The 19153-nt window shown below is 41.3% G+C and overlaps 1 protein-coding gene across 1 annotated transcript; it reads right to left on the minus strand.

Annotated features, from left to right (window-relative positions):
- Positions 1–3408, minus strand: LOC108941048 (homeobox protein DBX1-B-like). Its single transcript, XM_018763488.2, has 4 exons — positions 2998–3408; positions 2570–2671; positions 842–1044; positions 1–579 (listed from the first exon to the last, which is right to left on the minus strand). The coding sequence occupies exons 1-4, from the start codon at positions 3359–3361 to the stop codon at positions 235–237; spliced, it is 1014 nt and encodes a 337-aa protein (XP_018619004.2). The 5' UTR covers positions 3362–3408; the 3' UTR covers positions 1–234.
- Between the last annotated feature and the right edge of the window lie 15745 nt (positions 3409–19153).

A 19153-nucleotide genomic window follows, 5' to 3' on the forward strand; every position in this document is an offset into this window, starting at 1 on the left:
ATATCCCTTAAAATAAACATTTATATGTTTGGAGGAACCGGGTTTTACGTGGGAAACGCCAAGGGCGCGTCGGTTTTGCCGGTAAGCCTACATGTGGCACACCAGGCTTCTCGTGTCCAAATTAATTTAAGGGATACAGCCTCTTTCATTTAAGCGTAATTTACATGAATTTATATATAAGGTATTTACGAAGCTTTATATACTCATAATTAAATTATCTTGTGTTTTGATTATCTACGAAACGGTGATTTCTTCGTCCTCCGACTCGGAGAAGTCCGAGTGTTTGCTCGAGTGACCGGGCGACGACAGCAGGGACTGCGCGCCGTCCACGAGCCTGCGCTCGGGCGGCGTGCGGCAGCGCTCAGCACGCGGGCTCTGCGTGCGCGGGCTCTGAGTGCGCGGGCTCTCCGCCTCCATGTCCTCGTCTTCCCAGCACGCCGTCTTGCCCACGTCGCTGAGGTCGGGGTGCGGGTTCATCTTCGTGGGCAGGGTTTGCTCTCTGCAGCCCCCAGACGACAGCAGCTCCCTCTCCTTGGAATTTCTCCACTTCATCCTTCGGTTCTGGAACCAAATTTTCACCTGACGAAACAGTGAATAATCACTCATTCAGTGTGTCAGTGACGACCGCCACCGGCAAGACCGGCTACAAAACAAGTGACTTCGCAGTTGAGTTGAGACACTTATTAGGCATAAATAACAAGAGTAACGAGGAAGAGACGCGGGGAATTTACTTTTGAGAGGTAGAAACTTGACCTACAAAATCTTAAAAAAGGTTTAGCTCGTGACAATCATTGGACTTTGCAAAGTTTGCTTCAAATACACGTAGAAAACCAAAAATCACCTGTGAGTCTTTAAGGCCGAGTTTGGCCGCCAGCTTCTTCCTGTCCGGTTTGCTGATGTATTTCTGCTTCTGGAACATCTTCTCCAAGGCTTTGCGCTGCACGTCGGAGAAGACGGCCCGGCGCAGCATTCCCCTCCGCGGCTTCCCCCGGGCCGCCAGCGGCCACGAGAAGGTGCCCGGGATGGGCACCACCGAGGAGGACGCTACAAACAGAAGAAAAAGACAAGTTGAGGAAATGAATTACACCAGGTAAAAAAAAAAAAAAAATAATAATGCATAAACTCACTCAAATGAAATCAAAAGACTGGACAGCCGCAGAGGGGCCATTTTCGTCCGCGAGGCAAGCGACTGAGAGGAAAGGGGAGGGGGGGGGGGCTACTGACGTCACGCGCGTCTCTTTTCACCGCCGCGATAAGTGTTCCAAAAGTAATCATTTCTGTTTCGAGATGTATAAATATTGAATGCCCCTTTTGTTCTTGAGTTATTAAAAAGCATTCCGTTTGCGTGGAATGGCACGAAGCAGCTAATTAGCACATTGCTCGGCTTCCAGCAGCATTGGTATGGTAAAAAGGCAGAGTGTCCTTTAGGAAAATCCCAATGAAAAGTAGAGAGGCTAATGAAGCGTGAACGGTAATTGTGTAGTAATGAACTAACAGAAAAAGACTCGGGACAGGCAGCTAAAGCCATATATTATTGCAACAAAAGAGATTTACACTTTCAAACTAAACACAACTGCATGCCAAGATCATTTGGAGAATACCAATGACCGGGGGCCTATTTTTGGCCCCCAAATCATTTTCATTAAATGAACACGAAAAGCTATTCATATCGCTCAAGTTGTTTTGTTGAAGTATTCACACAGCCATGAAAAGAATCAAATTCTATTATCATTAGTCTGAATGAAAGCACGATCTACCGACTTTATAGACTTTTTTCAAGAGATTATTCTTTATCTCACTCATCTGTCGGAGCTACTCTATCATACCGAGAGCGGGAACTTAACATATAATGGAGATATTGAAATTTGATGTATTAGCGCTGCTGACATTAGTTACCATGAGCAGAACTTTTTCGTAGTGTTTCAAACAAATTACGCTTAACCAATTTTCATTCTTTTTATATGTTTAGATATATTTTTGATACAGGATACTGGTACTTGAAATGCTCCTGAGCTGTTTCCAGACTTTAGTGCAATTGATTTCGTACCATATTATAAATGTATTTCGGCTTCCTAATAAACGCGGGCACCCCTCCATGTGGTCTTGTGAGAATATGGAGAGACTGAATAGATCCTAATGGGGAATTAGTCCATGACTGGTAAATGCCTATCAGGAGCATGGTGAAGTGCAGGCCCAGTGTGTGTGTGGCTGCCCCGGAGGGAGCTGACCGATTGGTCATGGTGCTGAAACCTTTGTGAGGGATCAGTGGCCGAGTGCGGGCGCCCTGTGGGAAAACCGGGGCCATGAGGAGACGCCAGCACTGTGGATGTGAGAAAGGGTCCCGCCTCGAATTTAGAGCATGACAATTCCGGCTAATTTGTAGATTAGGGGAAACGGTGCAAAATGTCAGCAGTCACTGCTCGTGCTAAATAGGGCATCAAATTGGCGAGACTGATTTCACAATGCTGTACTGCTTCCAACCTCTGAACCACGGCCCGTGGGTCCGCTCGTGAAGCAATCCGACACGTTATAGTCCCAATGATGACATGAGAACGTGACGGAAACCTACCTGGGAAATAGGAAGACCGGATGAAGGGGTGGAAGGATCCGTCAAAGTAAGGGAAAGGGAAAGCTTTCGGGTGCACGCAGTGAATAGAGGGAGGAGATGATGCTGTAAGAAACATGACGCATAGAAACGGACGCATTAATTAAAAGATAGACCTGAATAGAAATAAGGCAACACATATTTAATTTGCAAAGTTACACGAAAATAGTTTCAGTATTCGGTGCTCATAATGAGAAGGTTTTTTTTCCCACTTTTAAAGAAAGTCTTTAGTTTTTTTTTTTGTTATCAGGATGCATTGTTGACTGGTGCTCGTAAGATGGACCTAAGGTCATAAATACAATACATCAGGGTATTCTAACCCTAACAAGCGTGTAATTATCACTTAACTTGAACAGGTGCAAAATAATGGAACCAATTTGTCAGAAACGTACCGTTCTTGCTGGAAGGCGCCAGGATGGCGTTAACTCCGAACTTAAGGTAGTTGGGGTCGTTGCTGGCGGAAAGTGAAGTTTGCGGCGAGCACGTTCCTCGTGGGAGCGCTGCGGGGCCGCTCACTCGCTCGGTCGGAGCGCCGTTCACGACGGTGGTCCCCGAGGTTGGCGGGGACGTGCTCGGCGATGGCACGCCCCGATGCAGGTAACTCGCAGGTCGGCTGATCCTCAGCAGGTCCTCCACCAAGAAGCTGGAGTGAGAGGTGAAGGCTGAGTGCAGGGACTGCGGCAGAGAAAGTGCTGCCGAGGGTCGCAGGAGGCTCGGGTACATCGCAGGCGGCGCAATAACACTTGGAAACATCATTGCACCGTTTCAGGGAGGAAAAAAAAGAGGAAAAAAGTCGGTATGAAACACCCTTTTGGTTGAAGAGAGAGAGAGAGAGAGAGAGAGAGAGAGAGTTGTTTCTGTTAGGATCCAAGTGGAAGCAGTACTGTTGTGGCCCTTCCCTCTAGACGGGGGGTTTTATAGTGCACTGCTTAGCAGAGCTCTTTCACCACTGACAGCTCTAACAATGAGCATCAACAAAGTTCTCCACATGAGTTTCTTTGAGTCGCCATTCTGAGGGCTCTGATTGGTGGGATGGTGCAATTTATGATTGGATTAGACTTCATAAGCAAGCAGCTCACAATGTCTCTCTAACAAAGAAGGTGTACACATCAATTCTGCATATTGACCGCCTCCCTGGTCGTGGCTGCTCTATAGAACCCCCGGTAAGGGTTTTGTCTGGACGTGGCGTACACAGGCTAATTAAAAGGCAATTTTAAAAGTTTCAAACGTTGTTTTGCCCTCTCAGTGAAGGATTTATTAAAGGAATCCATGAAATTTATTTGAACCCCCTGCCGTGCTAACAAAATAAATAAGAATATTCAAATAAAATGCTACTTGGCGTTTTGAATGTGAGTCTAAAATAAAAACCTGTGTTGACTGCAGTTATTTTCAACAAATTACTCCAAAATAAAGTTCTTATTTTTGATATTTTAAGCATTTATTTGTATACTGAACTAATTAATGTCTGTGAATCCTATATCTTCTTTTCTGCGTCACCAATAAAATACAGCAAAATACACAAACACCAAAAACGTACAAATTAACATCAAATGTTCTTTTTAAAGTTATGTGTAAAGATGGAAGCTGTAATTTTGTAATAGCAGCAGCTTTTCATTTAGTCTTGATTGCTAATAATAATAATAATAATAATTTATTAATAATTTATTATAATAAAAATATTATAATAATAATGGGTGATTAATAATAATAAGATGAAGAATATAGCTTTGTTTTTCGCTAGTTAGGGTTTTCACTGGTAAATGTAATTTATGATAAATGAAACGAATCTAATTGGTCTGGGGGTCTCCTATGTTTCCAAGAGATCGTGATACTCTTTATTGTTCATTCAGTCTGGAGATCGTTATGGAATAATGTATTAACAGGATTTCTGGTCACAGAACGCTTTAACAGATGTGTTAAATATTATGAGTTTCAAAAGTGCCCATTCACTTCTCGGGCTCCGCTGCACATTTGCAATGAGAAGTGTGCGGCCCTGGCCGTGCAGCCCTTATCCTATTAACCATGAACTAACTGTCACCCTCAGCTGTTTCTCTCTCTCTTTCTTTTCCCAACACAAAGCTTTCAGGAAAAAAAAATCTTATTATCCTGCCTTATTTTCAATGGGCGGTTTTTGTTCTGGTGCTTTAACCGTTGAATAAAAGTGCATCTGTGATTTATAAAACATTGATATGAAAAGAGCCTTAAACCTCATATTAAACTCAAATTAAAGAGGCATTGAATGTATCGCACACCCAGGCTGTCTGACTCTCCAGCTTCCCTCTGTCACACTCGTTTTGTCCCATAAGCAAACGTCTGGTTTTCTTGCAAAACATCTATTCATCAGTCAGGTGTACGCATCAAAATATTAAAATGAAAAAGTAATACAATGCGTGGCAAATAAACACAGTAAACTCAACTACTAAAACGAGCGTAAAGTTTAAATAAAATTAATTTATTTAATCTTTAATTTGAATTGAGTTGATATAATTGACTTAACTGACTGAATGTTCGAAATAGTATAAACGATTTCATATTCTTGCAAGAAAAACTGAGTAAAACACGGGTCCAGAGCTCATCGTTTGTTCTGATAGTTACATTTTTTCTTAATGTTTGTTATTAAATGTTTCTTATTTTGTAAAGGAAAACCGAATTGTGAGAATAAAACGGAGATTCGAAACTCTTTTTTTAAAAATACAGTTTTTCTTAACTTTATTTGTGGTTGAAACTTATGTATATCAACAGGACTGTGCGTGTGATTTATGTTTAACGACAAATAATAAGGACGAACTTGTAAAGAAGCTATTATGTCCTTTAAATTTGGCCACAATTTTTTTATGATTGCTTACAAGCAGCTGTTTGCCTTTTGAAAAGAGAATGCCAAGATGTTCATTTGTGTACTGTATGCTGTATGGCACGGCATAGGTTCCTCCTCCATCGGCCCGATCTACCTTTCAGTGGGACACAAATGAAAGTGACTTCTTTCCCCTCCTTTTCGCTGTGGACCTACTGCGGCTAATTTCGCTCTTTCCCAGAATGGAGGATGTCAGTGTTTGTTAGGCCGGGTCAGGTCCATGCTGTGCCACGCGTGGACGCGCCTCGGCGCGCCCTCGAGCGCTACGTGTCTGCTGGAGAGCACAGATGATCCACTAAAAGTTTTATACTGCAGAGTTCTTCTTAGGGCAGAGCCCTTTTTTCTGTCCCATCCGTTCAGAGAAATGAATTCAGAAGTGTGAGCCTAAGACCTGTGACTAATGGCGTTTGACCGCTCTGCTTTCTCTTTTTTTTGTTCCCCTAACCATTCATTTAAAAGTCGTTATCTTCAAATTTATTTTTTTTTCAAAGTCAACTCATCTTTCTTTGTATGCTGGTGAAAAGGTGAAGGGAGGAAAGTTTGCAATTCTGCTTGTGCTTCTACGTAGAATCACTGAACGCAAATCTCCATGAAATTGTCCGTCAAGTGTTCAAACACACAAACACACACACACACGCGCACAGGCAGCCGTAATCTGCATTTTGGATCATTTACAAACATATCGACCACTAGACACCTTTTCAACCAGTTTAATCATCACACGAATTTCAGCTGAGAAAACGCCTACGATTCTTCGTTTTTCGGATATAAATAATAGAAATTTTGAATTCATTTTCAGCTTTTACTCTGCAAGCTCATTTTTTTGCAGTCCAACTTCAGTAATAGAATACTCGATAATTAAATTATGTGGTCCAGTGGGAGTGCTTCTTAAAACAGATTAATAATTAATTTTATCATTTTAAATTGACACTATCGGTAATTACTGTAATCATTAATTCACTTTAACTATATCACCAGTTAATTGAGCAGTAAGGTCATTTAAGTGTAAAACGATAATTTATATAACAGCGTTTGCAGAGTCACATTGTAATTCCTCGGAGAGGTATATTAGTTGGACAGTGTAGACCAGTAAGTGAATAAATAAATAATAAAAAACTAAGCGGCTAATGTTTTAATTTTTAGAAGCTTAAGTGATACATTGTTTCATAAACTATTATATATCATTTGTATTAATGCTTGCGTTTAAATTTTGACGCATTCTTGAAATATGGAGAAAATAGTAAATATTGTCAAAATATTGAATGCATTTTTACATTTAAACGGATTAATTCTACTGAATGAGTGTCACCAAGTTAAGAAAGTAAAACGCCTTTATAAAGTGATTCTTTTTTTAATAAGTACTCATCACACTCATGAGATTTGCGCTGGTCTTTCTGAGTGCCGTCTGGGACACATATTAAGACACCTAACACAGCACCTTCACCATTCATGTTGAGGAATAAGTTACTATTGGATGTTCAAAGTTTTTTTTTTTTTTTTTTTTTTTATTCCTTTACTTCGCTCCGAAAATCCCTCTATTGTGCCAATCAAGCAGATGGTTTGCAGGAAATATAGCTTATCCTCGTTGACCGAGACTAATTTCGACTAGCTGTCCAAGCCTGGCACGTTTGTTGTGCCTTTACCAAGCAGCGCAAAACAGCTGGCCGGGCTTCATTACACACAATGAAGACACATTTTCAACATATTATAGCCACGGAGAACTTGGAGGAACCCCTCCTCGACCCCCCCCACCCGCCACACACACAGACACACATACACAACCAGCTAGACATGCAGACACGCACATATGCGCGCGCGCGCACACATGCACACACACAGACAGACAGACAGACAGACATAGTGACACAGAGAGAGACAGAGCGTACTGGCATGAAAATGCTCCAAGATCTTCAGGTGCAACTCGAAAAACTTTACGTAATTTACTAAAATAGATCTAACTCGCCTATCCTATTATTGTCTATCTGCTTCATTAAGTAAATGACTGAGCAAATTTATTACCCCTACATGAAGGGCTGTTTCTTCCCGCGAGGATGACAGGTGGTCCACTCGTTTTTCCCATTTTCACTTTTTACTGGTCACACACGCGTCTAAGAAGGACATGAATCACTTCGCGATACACTCTCACTTTCAGTCCCTTTCATTCCTTTTCATCTCCACATGACTGGGAACTCACTGCGGATATTATCGCTTTCTACATAATTCACTGGAGTGTTTTAACTTATTTCCGTATGTCTGCAGTCTGACCATCTGCAAATGGTCAAAACTTTACTTTCTGACTGAAGACACGTTAACTGTGTTAAACGCAAAACTGTCATCTAGACTATACATTTTGAACAGTTTCGAGCGAGTTCCCTGGACCACAAAACATGTACATAATAATTGCAAATGTTTGTAGGCACTAGAAAAATTAGAAAATAGAAATGAGAAATATTTAGTATAATTCAGAAAAAAAGAATATTACTAAGGTGGAATTTCGTTTACTAATTTTGTCTCTGCTTTAAAAACGTCGAAATAGTATTTCGAGGAGAATGTGGAGAAAAGAACGTGAGCGTTCCCAAATGAACACATGATACTTTCAGTTTGCTGGCATTGATTGAAAATACAATGAAACACACCCCATCATATTTAAGAAGAGCTTCTTGTGATGCGCACGCACAGTGCGTTTAAACACAGCATGCGAAAGAGAAAGTGTCTCTTCAAGTATAAGTGGACAGGTGTCAAGAAGCCCGAAACCGGCAGCACTTGATCCACACCAACAGCCGGAGCGCCGGAGACCCGGGTCCGAGGAACTGAAAGGTTCAGTCAAACGTTCCCTGAAAGGGTTCGTGAAGAAAACTGACAAGCATTAAATCGATATTAACTTTGTATTTAACATACCGCCCGCCCCCACCTTTTTAAATATGAAAAAACATATCCCTTCAGATATAAAGCCCCTCAGTGTGTTTGGATTTGTGCGCACCTGTTCTTTCATTTGTCTGACAGGGAACCTCCTCTGAATGCGTCACGGAACTGGGCGACGGCGCGTTCCCTCCCAGCTCTATTGTCGGACTGCCGGCCGGCCGCTTGCCCTAAAGATTGCATGTGCCTCTATGTCATGTGTATATATTTTTAAGGCATTGCTTTTATTTCCAAGCGTAGCATATTAATATCAGGAGTTTTTTAAATACGTGATACATTTTATAAAATTGTATGTAAAGTTTCCAGATACGAGCCCGTTCTAATAATTATGAAGCCAAATTGTATGAGTTCGTCATAAAAAAATATCCGACTTAGTTTAGAAAGACTTAACTTAGTGCACTGTCAGTGCTGGTCAGTTTCAGAACACACCTCCGCATTTTTACTTTCATCAATAAAAGATGTACGATTCGTTGTAACCTGATTTGTAATTTTTTTTTTCAAATGCAGCCACACAATCAATATTAAGCAAATTGTTTTTTTGTCTATTTTAGGCGATAGAGTAATTACTGCTGCTTCTATGACTGCCAGGAGTACTGAGAGTATAATAAATGGTAATATGGTATATGTTTAATTCTTTGTGAAGGAGAGAGGGAATATTGAGAATACTGGGAATGATTTTCTGTAATTTATTAAGCCCTTAGAAATGTTGGTTTCCACATGAAAGCAGAGTGATCCCCAGAGCTAGATTAATTAAACTGCTTAAACTGGTATCTCCCATTCTGGAGGCTTATGGGTACATGAGATAGGTAGAGCCACAAACCCCTGGAATGTAAACAAACAGACTTAGAGAAAGCAAGGCTTCAATGAAATACAATGTTTAGTTATTATTATTATTGTTGTTGTTTATTTTTAAGAAAAAAGTTTTTCAAGTGCATTAGGGGATATCACTGTGAAAAAATAAATGCACTTAAAATCATTGCTCAGTGTGTACAGTTATTTATACAATATTTAATAATTTACCTTGTAATTTTCTAGTATGGAGAATAAGCAGACACTGAGTACACCAGAAATATTACCAGACTGCACATTCAACTTAAGTCTAATTACACGTTAGCCATAGTATTTTCTTCTGTTGCCTCTTCTGAAGGCATTATCTAACCTTAATTAAAGGAATTTACGTAATTCATAGAGCAGCCATGCAAAGCGAGTTTGATGATTCAATGATGTTGTAACCGGCTGTCGGCCAAGCGAGCTGTATTTGGTGAGAACATGCTGACCTGTGTCAGAAATGCTAAGCAATTTGTTACAAGCATCGCAATCGTCGTAATAATGCCCTTAACAAAGGCCACTCATACAGTTTGCTCATTGTTTTACAGCTCTTAAGGGAACCTGCCTCCACCTTCTCTTGATTTTGTACATCCATCCATACTGCTATTATTGCTTAGAATGATAGGCGCATGCATTTGCAGGAACTGGCATCCAAAGCTCGTGGTCATGGCCTTGTATACGGAGATAAAAGCTCATTAATTCCCTCAGTGACAAAAAAGAAGAGTGCAGGAACCCTCAAATTTCCAACAAATTACTCAGTCCTAAGTTTATAGAGCTCATCCGGTATAGAACATGGGCATTTAGATTACACTCAGATTTGGTCGAGAGATGGTTAAAAAAGAAAATGCAAGATTAGCCCTATTACTCTGTCAAGTGGGATCAGCATGCAGACATGTCACAGCAGAGAAACATGGGAAATTACAGCCATATTGAGGGATCAAAGCTCTCCTGTCAGCATTTCTGTCATCCTGCACCTCGCAGAATCTTTTGGATTGAAAACTCGGTTCTTTTCATTCACTAACTGTTTCACATACATCCCCAAAAAAGTCCCAGATTTTGTTAGGAAACAAACAGAAAATTCTCTCATTAGTGCTAAATTGGTCATGGGGGGCTGCCGCAAATCAATGTGGCAAATGCATTTCATTCTCGTTTTAATCTCATTAGGGAACGTATAGTTTTGCAGACACGGTGCGCTTTTAGAGAGCGTCTACTGCACCTGGCAGGTTGTTTAGAAAAGTCTTGTAAACGCCTCTGGTTAAAATGTGCTCCACGGAAGCCCAAGCGTCGCCATGCAGCATGAAAAAAGGGGCATCTTTGTGGTTGTCAACACCAGTTTAAATTAAGGGCCTTTAGGCAACAAACGACGCAATAAAATGACCCCTCTGTCATACTAACCTAAGCATTATTCTTGTTGATGGTTATAATGGCGATACAGTGGAGAGCCCTCTCAGTAACATTCAGGGTGGCACACACACACACATACACACACACACACACACACACTCGGGTAGACTTTTTTTAAACCTGAGCACTTGTATAGGGCCTCTGGTGTGGTGTAACTCCGTGTTGGGAGTTTGGGCCATCAGCACAATCTTTGGCTTTGTTTTAGGGCTGGGCTGGAAAGCAAAGGAAAGCACCTTGTCGAAAGGGGCCCATTGAGAGAGGTTGACGGGTTGAGCGTGGGGGCTGCGCAGTGGCAGCGTGGGCGCTTGTTTACCGAGAAGGAGCCGGGGTTGTTCACCGGCCGTGTGAATGGGAGACGCCAGCGCCTGTTGGCTGGCCAGTATTGATGTGGTTTAGCCGAGTAATCGGATTGAAAGTGAGCCATGGTATTTATGTCAGTTCGCATTTCGTCAAACGAATAATATGCATGGCCGCAGAGTGCGGATTCGGTATTGAGACTTTGGCCCACAGTTCAGTGTTAAAGAAACCTAAAGCCTCATTTAATTCAAATATAATTCTCACTGAAGCGTTTACTGATTGATACATTTGCATAACAGCAGAAAACCTTTGCCTTTTCAGTGGCTGTGTGTGTGTCTGTCTGTCTTTTTTGATGGCTTCCCTGGCCTAGGCCCTGTAAATGTAAGTGTACTTTTTTTGCTGAGCAGGCCTTTCTCTCATGGACATTCATGGAAGGTGAGTAAGAAGGAAAAAAGAAGCCCAGACGATGACATTTAACTTTTCTCATTCGTGAGCCGTGTGTAGGGTTAAAACAAAGTCCTGGAACACAGACCAAGTGCTTTATCGCAATGTAATACGCCAAGAGTGCTGTGAACCCTCACACGATATCGTTCCGCCAGTAAGAGTAAAGTATTTGACTGGCTTTTTTTTCCTCTGGCAAAGCAGAAGTGAATCTGTAAGACTACGCACTTTTTTTTATATATGTCTGATTTTGTGTTTGATGTTTTTTATTGTCGACGTTCAGTTTCAAAGACAAAGTGCAAAGGGCAAAGTGATGTTCACAGGCTTAATTCTTTATTATGGTGAGTTCGTTCTCAAGCATATTTTTTACAAAGAGGAAAAAAAAATATGGTTATATACATATTTTTAGTTTATATAACGTTTTTATTGCTTGTATGATTTTATAGCTTTTCATTTTGTGATGCGTGAAGTTTTCACTTTTCACAGTGTGTGTGGTTTGATGAGTTTATAACTTTTTGTGATACTGTAGCCAGTTCTTTTTGACTTTATTTGCTACTGGTGTTCTTCTCTGCTTTGTTAATGCTAGTGGTTACTATCTAAGCTGAAGGTTTCATGTTCTACATGTCAGATGTGGGAAAGTTTCCCTAAAAAGAACACACAGCCTTGTTTGTATATGCTTTGTACATGTCAGTACAAGTCCCTTGGGTCCAAAGATCTGGTGGTGGTGGGCGATGATGGTGTTTGGAGGTCTCCCTGCTTAGTGTTTCCTCCATTTCAGTTTTTGACTCCAGCTTACTTTGTCTGTAAGAGGGGGCTGTCAATGACAATTAGTTCACTGATTGGTGTCAATGAAGGGGTGAGGAGACCTTGGGCCTAGCTGAGCCTCCTCACTGGGGGGACCAGGATGTTGGCTTTTAGAGACTCCTAGTCCCTTGAGACCATATAACACATAATGACCACGCCCATCCTCCAAGCCCCCAACAACATGACACTAAGCCTTTGGTCCGACAGCTTCGTGGCAGTACTCTAACTTTTATGATTATTATTATCTTTTACTTATTTAGGTGAAAGTTTCCTCCAAAGCAGCTTACATTGTTCAGATACTACTTAGAATCGTTTACATTTACCTTTAAGCTTGCATTTATTTCTTTAGCCGAAACTTTTCTCCAAAGTGACTTAAAATGTTAGGTTTTATTTACTAAGCTACTTACAATGATTTACCAATTTCTGCGTACGTGTAATTTTTACTGAAGCAATTCAGAATAAGTACCTTGCTCGAGGTTACTACAGCAGCAGGTAGGATTTGAACCTGACTCCAGTGAGTAGCACTATTCCTCACAGCATCTGGGTTGTGCGAGGGAACGTAGCTTTAATACTTACTCAGTTTGTGTGGAGTTTGCATGTTCACCCCATGTCTGTGTGGGTTTTCTCCAGGTGCTCTGGTTTCCTCCTACAGTCCAAAAACATTCAGTTCAATTCAATTTATTTTTATAGAGCGCTCTTCTCACGCAGTGACACGGGGTGCTTTAACACAGGCATAAGGCAAGAAAAACAAATACATCAGATAAAGAAACAAAGAAGACAGTTGACTACCGACGATTATAATATAATGCTTTTACAGAGCTATAAGTATGCCTACTGGCCATGGAGGAAAGGAACAAAAATTCCCAACCAAAAATCGAGGGAGAAAAAAACCTCAGGGGTTCAAAGACCAAGGTGGAGGGTTCCGGTAGATTGGTGACTCTAACTTGCCTTTAGTGTGTGAATGGGTGAATGACTGTGTGTGGCTACCCTGCAATTGGACCAGTGTCCTGCCCTGGGTGTACCCCCTCTTAACCTTGCGCCCAATGCTTCCTAGATAGGCTCTGGTTCAGTGGAGGACAAATAGTTATTGCTAGTGCATGGATGGATGGTAGAGGTTATCTGACAAGGGTTCCTTGGAGGTAGACATATGCTAAAGTTATTTTTGTATCTAATAGAGCATAACATCACTCGCTACTGAGTGAGGTACGATAAGTGCACTCCTCCACACACTTTTGGTAAGAGGATTCTGCAGCTCTCAGTAGTATTGGCAGATCAAACTCCAGTTTGTAATGTCTAAATGGAACTGAAAACATGCGTCTTTGTGTTGTAAGTAGTTTAACCGAGTTGAAGGTGGCAATGACAGAGAATTACACGTAAAGTAAGGTGGTCTTAACACAGTGTAGTTTCCAAAGTGCTTTTGGAAACTCAGCGACTTCTATACAATTGTGCCTTTTCAGTATAGCCACGACCTCTTGTAAGAGCAGAGCAATGGATTATGGGAGATCACCATGAGTGCACCTGGCCCTGCTTCAAAATGTTATGACATAATAAAGAACATAATGAAGCCATTGGAGCAACGTCTCTTTGAGTAAGTTTCTTTTTCAACAGCAAAGGGAGTAATCCCTGTATCATAGTAAACAGGAAAGCTAGAGGGTCTAGAAAGAGTAAGAGTCCAGTCAAGGGTGAAGATCAGATTTATAATTTTGCATTAAGGAACAGATGGTCTATACCTCAGGCATTTTCAACAGACTAGAAGTGCCATATTGAATTGTAATGTCTTCCGTCAACATAAAACTTCCTTCAAGTTCTTTAACAAAAAAGGGGTTAAGCTTAAGTTATCATCAAAGACTAACCCCCGTGGGCTCTCTGTGTGGTGATATGGACCCTCACAAACCCAACACACTGACAGAGAGTGGTAACAACACCAAACGAGAATTCCCCGCACCACCCCTCTCCCTAAGATGAAGGCAAGACAAAAAGAACCTTTTGAGCCCGGCCTCTGCCTTTGTGAGTAATCTAGTAACTTCCATCATCCCCTTCTTTCCCCCTTCCACACTGGGCCCGACTGTACACTGGGTGAAAGGAAGCTGGAGCAAAATTGGTGTTAATATCAGCATGTCAGTTGCAAGATTAATCTTAATCTCCTTCTGTGTGCAGTGGGCCGCTGTGGTTGAGAGGCAGTGGGCCGCAGCAGCAGGGGCTGGCTGGCGTGAGTTCCCGCATCCAGTGTGATAATACTGGCCCACAGTAGCTGCCTGCCGCCACGGGGCACTTCTCTCCATAGCTCTGCAGAGAGTGGTTCTCTTTCACCACCTTCATCCTGACAAGAATTATTTTCCAATAATTACTAATCATTGCTCAATTGGACCTGTTTAAATAAAGCCACTTACAGAAAAGCAGTCTTGCGGCAAGATAAACCCACTTCTGATATAATTTCATCAATCAGTACTTGAAGAACATATTTCTGGAAAATAAAGTCTCCGAATTGGTGTGCCTTCAGTAATACATCAAAGATGAATTCACAATTTAAGAAATCTAAGTATTATTTTAGCTGAAATTTAATTGTATATAATTTTGTAATTTGATGTATATCTATATAAAATAACAAAAATGATGTGATTCCTGAGAATATAAGATTTTCTCCTTTTGTAGATCTGCCCTTTGAGTATTATGAAAAGAGAGGAGTATAAAAATAAAACAGCTCTTTATCAAGGCTTCCCAGGCTAAAGTAAACTGAATGCGTGCTGAGGCCAAGGAGAGCATAATGGGCGGGAAGGTGTAGGTATAAAGGGGACTGGGGGCTCACTTCATCTTTTCTCTGGGACATCATGAAGTGAACAGCCGCGGTGGCCTCGTGGTATTTGCTCCCGTCTGCTGACGGTCAAGACGTAGGGCCGAAAGGTCCTAAACATTCTGGCGGGACCTTTTGAACTCTGTGCTGCTCTGTAAAGAGGGGTCTTTGAAAGCCCTTCTTCATTCAACTCTCGTTCAGAGCAGGCAGGGTACCACGATGCGAGCTGGAGAAATCAAAAGCCCCGTATCTGGCGATAGCTCCCACATCCTTGAAACACACAGCAGACTCTGATAATCCACTGAAACCGGGACGGAATCGTCCAAAAAGCGAATGCTTTCCCCCATCAATCAATTAATCTGACAGCAAGGTGAAGTCAAAGCAAGCAGTTAAACAGAATTAAAAAACCCAGGTTTCAAAAAGATTCCTGACTGAATTTTCCCCTGGTGCAAATTTACAGTCGTTTTCTGTCATGAAGTACGGGAATGAAGTAAGGGTCTCTGAATTTTGTGCTTTGCACAAAACCCACCCAAGAGTGAAGAGGCCAGGCAGAGTACTTGGCCTGCCCAGCTGCCTAGAAGTGAATGGGTTTTCTTTCTGAAGCCATTCAATGCTCTCTGTCCCTCTGCATACAATGTAGGTGTTACTGCTCGGTGAGGAAATAACAGAAATACTCATTTGAGATCCAGGGCCTGATCTTAAGGGGTTTTTCATTCTCACTCAGTCATGAAATCATGCCTCCTTCTGATGAAGAGGGGGTCCCCTCACAATGGCCTGGGGGGCTCAGAATGGTCCTCCACACAGTTTATGGGTCCCTTTCGAAACCTGATACTAAATTTGATACTGAATAAAACATGAACTCCCTGTGTGTATTTTTTTAAAAACAGGAACTGTTCAACTATTTTGACCCTAAGTGTGAGAGAAGCTGATTTAATGCAGGAGAAGCACCACTAGGCTTGAGAAAGGTGTGGGGAAACAGACAAGAAATAATGCTGATAGCCACCATCCCCTTTTGGATTTGCACCTCGTCTGCCTCTGCTCACCATATCCAGGAACTAGTTTTTTGCATGAGTTACTTTTGGTGAGAGAAAAGTATTTTTTTTCTCTTTTGCCTTAACATTGGCTCAGACCAGGACAAAGGCTGTTCTTTCAGAAGTGTATAACCCTTGCTGGGTCAGAGCAAAATCTAAGACTTTTAGGAGCAGGGCAACACAAAAGGTTGGTGGGGGAAGTAGTTAAAAAGGAAGCCCCATTCTCTGGAGTCTGAATGTGATGCAGAGATTAGAACTTTCATTTAAGATTTTGTGGTATTCATAGAGGCACAGGGCTGAATGGCTCCCAGGCAAAGCCCACAGTGGTGGCATGAACTTTTATTCTCCTGCACATTTTGAGACACAGGTCGTTTTGCACTTGAAAGAGGTCAGGGGAGGAAACTTGGGACTTGGACAGCTGATAGTGCGGCTGCCCAGCCACGGCTCTCCTTGGGGGTTTTCTAATTAAGGCTGAGGGCTCATCAGGTGGCCTGACTTCAAGGGCTCTGCCACAGAGAGGCCAAGAAGTTGGAACCTCATCTCGCCTCCAGTTCCCACTCCATTGTCATTCTCTTCCAGATTAAGAGCTTGTTTGCACTCAGTATCACCTGAAAACATTCAATGGAATAAGGGCCGAACTGGAAAGTCATTAAAACACCTGTCACCCAGCTCATTTGCATTTCTGCTGTGGATTTAATTTTTGGTTTTAGTCCGATGATCAGACTACTAAAATACACACTGGGAAGACAGTGATATTTTAGGGTTTTTCTTTTCTCATTGCAAAAAATTCTTTGGATCCTTCTGGGCATTTTGTGATTTGATCACATGAAGTTTTTTAAGCCTTGTTACAAATCCATGTCCATCATTTAATTTAATACCAGCCAGTTCAAGAGCATAATATAATGTATAAATCTTTTCTTTTGTTAAATGATTAATGTTCATAACCATGTAATCAGCATTTTCATTTTGTTTAGTCAATGTGGTGTATCATTTATGAATATAATTCCAAGTACTACACTCACACACAAACACATGGAAGAACAGAAAATGATGATGCACTCCTCAGATGGGTCTTGTTCTTTTGAAGAGCCTACTAGCTGAAAGTGCTCACTGGCCATTCAAGTCCCATTGGAAGTGCCTTGTTGAGAGAAATGTGCCATATCTGTAACACTAGAGGAGGCCCGGAGGTTTCCAAAGGGTGCCGACGTTGTTTCAGTCAATATCTGCACGGTTCTGCTGTGTGCTCCCTCTTTATCCAGTCCCAGCAGGGGAGCTGTTGTCGAGCTGCATTCACGTGCCAGTCTCTCACACACTCACACACAGAGACAGACTCCTTCACCTGTTGAAAGCTACCACCAGATTGCTGACAGAAGCCAATGCCTTTTGTTCCACCGCCTGCTTTTATTTTCACTGAACAGACTGTAATTTCATCAATTTTTCATGGCTATAGTTGCCATGAATACTTTACATTTCCATGTCTAAACATCAACAAAAAAGGATTTCATGGCCATGACTCCACCAGGCCAGAAACACTGACGGGGGAAAGGAGCAAACAGGATATTTTGCTTCCCAAATAGGGAGAACTTTACTTTACAGTCTAGATATAAGCGCAGTTAACTGCTTGTTTAGGTTTAAGTGTGGATTTCTGTCTCAGTCTCTACTAGTTTACATTTTATTTCTGTACACAGACAAAGTGTAAGTTTGACTTTAAGTGCTCTTATACAAGGTATATTTTAGTACATATAAGTACCTTAACTGCCATCTGTGGAAGTCATAAAGACATGGAAAGCTGCTGTTTGTTCTTTGCAATATTTTTGAAATACCTTGCTGTTTCTTTTCAGAGTTAGTTGTACTTGGACTGAAAGGAGTCATAACATAATAGTTAAAAATAAATGAAGGCGGTGTGGCACGAAGACAGCTTTCAGCAGGGGGTTGTTTGTGTGCAAAATTGGCAGACTCTGCATGGATCACACAATGAACATAGAATGGAATGGAAATAAAAAAATTGACTTTCCAGATGATCTGATCTTGGTCATATTTTGGGAAAGAGCAACCAGCTTATACAATTCTTAGGGTATTTCAGTAAATTGTTGTTTGGTTACTCACTGAGTCCAGAATTATTTAAAAAAATCTTTGACATAAATATAACAACATTACATTTTATTTTACATAATCCTTTAAAAAGCACTTTACAGTAAGAAATTACTGTACCATTTTGAAGTACTGTATAATTTTCTTGCTATAATTAAGAAGGTTATATTACAAAAATGACCGTTTTGAGCTATGAACTCTCAAAAAATTAAACATTTAGCTGCAGTATACTTTTATATTAAGCATTCGATACAATCTCCCATGAACAAAAAATATATTTAGTATAGTATAGTGTGTAGTATTAATATAGTTTGTTTAGTTATAGTTTGATTTTAAAGTGTAAATTCCAGCTATAACCTTTAAAAACAGAGAAATAAAATGTGCCCTTTTATCAGTGTTAACATACATTTTAAAGGGTTGGTGATAAAACAGGAGTTCAGAGGTAGGTGTTATTTCACAAAGTTCTCACTGAATGTGCTGTGCCTTTGTTAACCACTGCACACGGGGGAACAGATTTAGGCATTAAGTGCCCAGTGTCTGGTCCTGGAGAAGTCTCTCCCAAATTTGTAGCAGGCAGTTGAGGCAGACTGCATTACGCTCTCCAAATGGTACACTTTTGCATTTGAATGTGTGAGTGATCCCAGTTCCTTAGAGACGGCCACACCACTAACATCTTTAATCCTTAAAATACTGTCAGCCTCGCTGAATGCCGGCGATCTAAGCATATGTGTAATTATTCTGTAATGCTCCCCAAAATGTGATTTCTACCGTTTGCACAGTGGATTGCCGCCTCTCCCCCCACCCCAGCCCCCTCCTTTGTAGACCAAATAATTGTTTCTTTTTTGACCCATTCTTGAAAGAAAGAGAGAAAACTGCAAATGAGGCTGTGTGAGCAAGCCACATATAAACCAACGATTTACATACTGACAGATTCTCCCATCTCCCCCCCACGAAAAAAGTGCTTGATTTGTTTGAGGGGCACATTGCGGTCATGAAAAGACAAGTTAAGATAGGATGAATCTGAAGACGGCTTCTCTTTGGGAAAAAGAAGTCCGTGCAGGGAGGGATAATGGAGTGGGACTAAGTTATGT

Source organism: Scleropages formosus, chromosome 11 (assembly GCF_900964775.1).
Source record: "Scleropages formosus chromosome 11, fSclFor1.1, whole genome shotgun sequence".
Taxonomy (NCBI): Eukaryota; Metazoa; Chordata; class Actinopteri; order Osteoglossiformes; family Osteoglossidae; genus Scleropages; species Scleropages formosus.

Coding starts and splice junctions, on each gene's coding strand:
- LOC108941048 (XM_018763488.2), bottom strand. CDS start 3,361: ATGATGTTTCCAAGTGTTATTGCGCCGCCTGCGATGTACCCGAGCCTC. Junction 2,672..2,997: donor GGCGCCTTCCAGCAAGAACG/GTACGTTTCTGA, acceptor TGTTTCTTACAG/CATCATCTCCTCCCTCTATT. Junction 580..841: donor TCGGCCTTAAAGACTCACAG/GTGATTTTTGGT, acceptor CTGTTTCGTCAG/GTGAAAATTTGGTTCCAGAA.